This window comes from Mesitornis unicolor, unplaced genomic scaffold, assembly GCF_000695765.1.
Source record: "Mesitornis unicolor isolate BGI_N332 unplaced genomic scaffold, ASM69576v1 scaffold26954, whole genome shotgun sequence".
NCBI lineage: Eukaryota > Metazoa > Chordata > Aves > Mesitornithiformes > Mesitornithidae > Mesitornis > Mesitornis unicolor.
The window spans coordinates 12589-18714 of NW_010181216.1; the positions used below are offsets into that span (position 1 = coordinate 12589).

Sequence of the window (6126 nt, forward strand, 5' to 3'; positions counted from 1 at the left end):
GAGATAGCTCCTGTGTGTGTTATAGCTCCTGTGCAACCTTGCTCTGAGCCACAGAGCTGCCATCAGGGGCCATCTCTCACCTGGTCGTCAGGGCGCACAGTGACCCCACAGCCACTGCGTGCTTTGCACTGCTCCAGCCAACGTATTCAAAAGCCACCGGGAGCGGGCTTATGGTGTCCAGGAGATAGTAGGGCATCATCAGGGTGAGGGCAGCAGACACCCCAAAGTACGCGAGGAAGCAGATGAAAAGGGAGAGGACGATGCCTATGGGAATGGATCTCTGCGGATCCTTCACTTCTTCCCCTGGGGAGGACAATTTCAGCTGTAAAAACAGATGCTCATTTAATATCCCATATCCCCCCTATGAGAGTGGACACTGAGACCTTCTAGCAAGGACCACTAGACCTCCTGGGCTCCAGGGTGATGGGGATAGGTCTCTGCTTCAGGCTTAGCCTAGTCATGCCACATGGACTCTTCCTCTGAGCACAGAGGGCAGGACAGAGCAGCTGCAGCACAGAGCCAGCACTGTGCCCATTGCCAGCCCAGCCCCACACCAGCTCCCAAGGCTGTGGTGAGAACCACTGCCACAGCCCCCCAGCCTTCAGGAGAGGGTCCCACCAGCATCTCTCCCTGCCTCACTTACCCATGGTAGCAATGCAGTCAAATCCAACAAAGCCATAGAAACATGTAGAGGCACCAGACAAGGTCCCAGTGAAACCGTAGGGCATGAAGCCTCCCACCCCAAAGGCACTGGTCATGTTGTTGGCCACAGACTGGTTCCTGGGAGGAGGAGGAGGAAGAAGAGTCAGGCAGTGCAGAGGGGTCAGTGCAATGGGGTCCCAAGATGGGGCCAGGCTGAACAGCCCATCCAACTTGCTCACTCCTCCAGCATCAGCCCAGCAGGGCTTAGGACTTTAGCTCTTTGACACTGCCAATAGGGCAGGGAGAAATTAAAGAAAGCAGCATTTCCTGGGATAAAGCATTAGGGGCTGACCCAGCCATCCCCATCACCCTCCGAAGGCAGCACAAACAGAGCAGTGCCCCTCATACCCAGCCTCATGGGCAGCTGCCTGCAGCAGGTCATCCTCCCCAAGCTTCCAGTTGTTCAGGTTGCCTTTGATGAAGCCACTCACTGTGACAAAGAGCAGGACAAACATGTTGAGAGCTGTGAAGGCTTTGTTGACCGTGGTGGACTCCTTCACTCCAAATGAAAGAAGCCCTGGGGACAAAAAGAGCAACACCAGCTGACCCCTCAAATGACACCAGGCCCAGAGTAGATATTACTGGGGAGAGGGGAGAAGCAGGGACAGTGGTAGGGTCACGAGGATCTGCAGATTTCCCCAGATTACCCGTGTATCCCCCATTCTTTGCTCAGGTAAATGGCAAAGCCTCAGAGGGGGTCAGCACCATTCTGAAGAGTCCATGGTGGGGTGAGGAGCTCATCCTACCTGCCAGCAGGACCACCAGGCCAGCGGCAAAGGTATCTGGGTGCTCTGCCAGTCCCACAGAGCTCATGGCCGCATAAGCACCCAAAAACCTCCCCATCCTCTTGCCAAGGAGCTGGTCAAAGGTAGCACTCCAGGCCCGGGCAACGCTGGCAGTACCTGGGGAGAGGTGGTGGCTGGAGCAGCAATGGTGGCCCTGGGGGGTCTGGGAATGACACCCAGCAAAGTCACCAATGCAAAGCAAAGGTGGAGGGATCAAAAGGACCTTATACCGATGACATAGGACAGCAGCAGATTCCACCCAGCAAGGAATGCCCACAGCTCCCCCACTGTCATGTAGCTGTAGAGATAGGCAGACCCGGCTAGGGGCATGCGGGCCCCGAATTCAGCATAGCACAGCCCTGCCAGAGCAGACACCACAGCTGCAATCAGGAAAGAAAGGACAATGCTTGGGCCAGAGCTGGTCTTAGCCACTTCCCCTGCCAGGACATAGACGCCAGCCCCCAGCGTGCTGCCCACTCCCAAGGCGATGAGGTCCATGGTGGAGAGGCAGCGGCGAAGGCTGGAGCCTTCTGAGCCAGCTGGGACTTGCTTTCTGCGGGAAAGCATCTTCAAAACAGAGAGCAGGCAGCTCCAGCACAGCATCTGCAGGAAAGGAAAGCAGCAGACGTGAAGATGCTGCTGCACCATGGGCATCATTCTGGAGACATGACCCAAACCCAGCCTGAACATTTTCCTTGCAGCTCCCACCATTCTCACGGTGTTTTCCAGACTCCCTGGGTGCTGCCTGTTTTCTGTCTCTGCCAGAAAAGCAGCCAGTTTTGGAGCAAGATGGGGCTAAATTTCTCTCATCCCCAGTGAGAAGTGAAGCAATGTATGATTGGGGTTTGCTGGGCTCTGTCTGGTTCCTGTTATGGTGAGAGAGGACAAGGACACCTGCCTGTCCCCCTGCCAGCTCCGAAATTCCTGTTGCTCCAGCAGTATCCCCAGCAGGGATACACAGCCAGGATGGTCCCAGCTTTGACACTGATCCTATTTGAAATGCAGAAACCAGGCCAGAGAAGCAGAGATGGGAGATGCTCTGCTCCTGGAGCAGATGTTGGTCTTGAAGAACACCAGGAAGGACCTCTCTGCTCAGCTGAAGAGGCTTCCGCAGCACCTGTAACTGTGGGTCAATGGCACAGCTCGGAGGCTAGGTCTCCTGGGCCATCAGCCTGTACAGTAATGCTATGGCTTGCTCAGGTCACCAATGAGGGTGTCAGCCCAGGAAAAACCCCAAATTGTGTGACATTTATGCTTGGGACAAGTGAGGTGCTTGGTATGGCACATCTGGGATTTGTGTGCCTTCTCCCATCCTTCTTCAGGAGCTCTCAGGACTGCAAAAAGGTGGGCTGCATGCCTCCACATCCCCATGGTGCTGCCAGGACCTCCAGGTTAACCCACAGCAAAGCAAAGTCCATGCTGGATGCTTCAAATCCCATAATCTGCTACTTACAGGCCAGGAAACTGGCTGGAAACCCTGTCCACAGGCACAACCCAGCAGCACCGAGGACCACAGGGCTATGCAGCCCCCACTGCAAAGGGGACAGAAAACGCCCAGCACCCTGACTCGCAGGATGGGGTGCTGTAAGCCCTTGTGGCACAGGGAGTCCCAACCTCCAGGACAATTTCCATGTTTCCTGGTGACTGGAGAGCTGCTGCCCAAGGCTGGGGCTGCCTTCCCACCCCCCAGCCTTACCCAGGACATCTCACCCTGATGATTTCCCCTTCTGCACACAAATTACTTACCTCAGGCATCCTTTGGGCAAGCTGCTTCAGCTGCAAGCTGATGAGAAGGGTGAGTGCCAGGCAGCCCCAGTTGCACCCTCCCCTTAAATCCCTTTTGGGAGTGCCCTGGCCCTCCTCCCACTGACCACCGCTTTGAGCTGCACAATGGGAAATCTATGCAGAAATATTTTTCTCACAACGCCTTCCAAATCATACACACAAGCCTGCAATGCTAATAGGCTCAGAGGCATTATTGAGAAAGGTTAATTAACATTTCAAAGATGCCTGTGCAGGTGGAAGGAGAGACTTCTTCCCTCTGTCCCCACTCCCTCACACCAGGACCCTCATCTCGATGTGTAGAGCAGGTTTTGGAGGAAATCCAGGCAGAGAGGAGCAGAAACATGGCCAGATTGGGATGCAGGGGTGCACACACCTACAGTTGTAGTTGCACCCAGGCTGAACTGTCTCTGGGGAACACAGGGAGGTGAGCAAGTCCAAGAACTGACTCCAGCAGCAAGGCAGAGGAGCACAGACCCTGCTCCATAGGATGCTTGCAGTAGCACACTAGAATCATAGAATCATTATGGTTGGAAAAGAACTTAAAGCTCATAGAGTTCAACCATTACCCAACTCTACACCCAGCTGTAGCTCCCTGAAGCAAAGCCCCAAGGCTGCTTGCGCTTCCCCAGTACTTGAACACCAAGACTCAAGTTGCTGCCCGCACCCTGTCACAGCCTCATTGCACAGCAGCCAGAGACAAAGAGAAGTACCCGGTCAGCACAAGTGCAGCTCGTGGCAGGCCAGGCAGCAGCACCATCACTGACCCATCCACTCTGCCCTAGGAGCAGGGCTGAGGCTGCAGCATTCAGCACAAGCAACACCTTCCTCATCCCAAACCCCAGGGTCCTCAGCTCCTGTTCTGGCTGGGAGGTTGAAAGGGTGTGAGAAGCCCTGTGTGCTCCTCCATAATGAATAAAATGGGCCTTAGGTATCACCCTAACACAGCAACTCTCTCCTAGGATGCAGTCCACAGAGCCTGAACAGTAGAGCACATATAAGAGCTAAGGTGAGTCCAGGGCTGGGCTTAAATAAGGGCCCAGGGCTGTGTGGGTGGGGGCTCCAGGTGTGGCTGCTCAGGACCATAAGAGATGTAAGTGCCCTCAGGCACCAGCACAGTTGTTCTATAGGGCTGCTCCTAGTGGGGGGGAAGAAGATATGGGGTAATCTGGCTGCTTTTAAGTACTTCAGGGTGAGGAACTAACTTTGATTTTATTGTAGATAGTGCTTAGGCTGAGTCTGCTTACAGTATTTCACAACAAAAGCCTCTTATGCTGTGATGTAGCTCAGCACATCCTTTAACCTTCAGCTTATAAGGAACAGAGGAAGGGCATTAAAGCCCCTAAAGCAAAGGTGTGTGCTGTACCCATAGTGCTGCCCTGCCCTGGCTGTATTGGGCAGCCTCGTGTGCCCAGTGCACCTTGTGAGCTGCTGGGCCAGCACCTCTGGGCAGGGATGCTCAGTACACCATGGCACAATCAGGAGGAGAGCAGGGCTGTTGTCCTGCATTGCAGCGCAGGGTGAACAAAGCCATGCTTGTCACCCACGCTGTCTCATGTGAGCGAGGTCTCCACACACCAACGCCAGCCTGAGGGAACATTGTCTCAAAGAAATAACAGGGCAGGAAGGACCAGCCTGTGCTGGTTGGCCATGAGGGTCACCTCTTTCCAGGGTGCCTGCAGTCTCCTGAGAGGGAGGATGAGACATGATACAGCCCCATGGCTGCATGCCAGCCAACAGGTATGTCACACTCAGCCTGGGGTCCCTGCTGCCTGGGATCACCATCTCCCAGCCGAGGCATGGCTGAGCATCTCAGCCACCTTGCAGCCCCAGAGAGATGCTTCAGCCAATGGGTACCACCAGGGCTTGGATGCCTGAAAGGTTATATGCCAGCAGCCTCCAACATTTTGGAGGGGCCTTTGTTTTTATGTGCTCCTGCTGGTACCAGCCAGAGCCGAGATAGTACTGCCCATGACTCCCGGTGACCCTATAGCTTCTCCAGCCCTTCTGCAGCTTCTGTGCTGGCTGGGGTAAAGGGTAGTGGTGAAGAAGGAGTGGGATTAACCTGGGCAAGGTAGGGAAGGAGACAGCCTTGGGCCACTGCAGGCAGTGGTACAGCCTGCCAGGAGCATCTTGGAGAGTCAGCCTGCCTCTCCACCCATGGTTGTGCTGCTAGGTCTTCTCATCCCCATGTCTGCAGCATGGGGGGAAGGTTGGGGGATGAGGTGAGCTGCCTCTCCCCAGCTCCTTGTGCCGGCTCTGCTCCTTCCCCATGGGTGCTCCTTGCAGAGCCCTGATCAGCACCTTCTCCCTTAAGCAAGTCCTGGGGGGCCAACCCTACTCCTGGCTTTTGCAGAGAGAGTTAGGGATGGACATTTCCCATCCATGACCAGGGAAGGGGGTGGTGTGTTGCAGGCAGAGGTGGCTGGTGGCAGGAGCAGCCCAGCAGGCAGCAGGGTACCCTACACCCCAACATTCATCAGGAAACTGAGGCAGGGGGGCGGAAGGGGGTGACATTTCCGCAGTGGAAGTGCAATCACCGTTATCGCCTTGCTATGTGCCAGTCACCGCCGCTGGCACGCAGCCTCCGCAAACACCGGTGGGGATTTGCTGCCCAGTGACCCCCTTCTGCTTCCGTGGGTGGCATCGGGTCCCCTTGCACTGCGGGCACTCAAAACTGAGAGGCCGAGGTCCGGCACGGCGCGGAGGAGGGGAGCGCGGCCCTGACCCCCGTGCCCGGCAGGCGGGGACTGGAGGGCTCGCGAGCGGTGACGTCTCACCGGGAGGAAACAGCTGCACGCCAAGGACGAGCGAGCGCACGGCCACAAGACCGCACCGAGCGCCGGTGGCCGCCTGG

At 56.1% G+C, this 6126-nt stretch overlaps 1 protein-coding gene across 1 annotated transcript in view; it reads right to left on the reverse strand.

Moving 5' to 3' along the window:
- The window catches only part of LOC104539768 (low affinity cationic amino acid transporter 2-like), a 4966-nt gene extending 2912 nt beyond the window's left edge, over positions 1–2054 (reverse strand). The window contains exons 1-5 of the mRNA XM_010183373.1: positions 1718–2054; positions 1449–1604; positions 1051–1219; positions 644–780; positions 81–303 (exon numbers count right to left, since the gene is read on the reverse strand). Of these exons, the coding sequence (XP_010181675.1) occupies positions 81–303; positions 644–780; positions 1051–1219; positions 1449–1604; positions 1718–2054 (1022 nt within the window). The remainder of the gene's footprint in view (positions 1–80; positions 304–643; positions 781–1050; positions 1220–1448; positions 1605–1717) is intronic.
- Positions 2055–6126: the final 4072 nt, after the last annotated feature.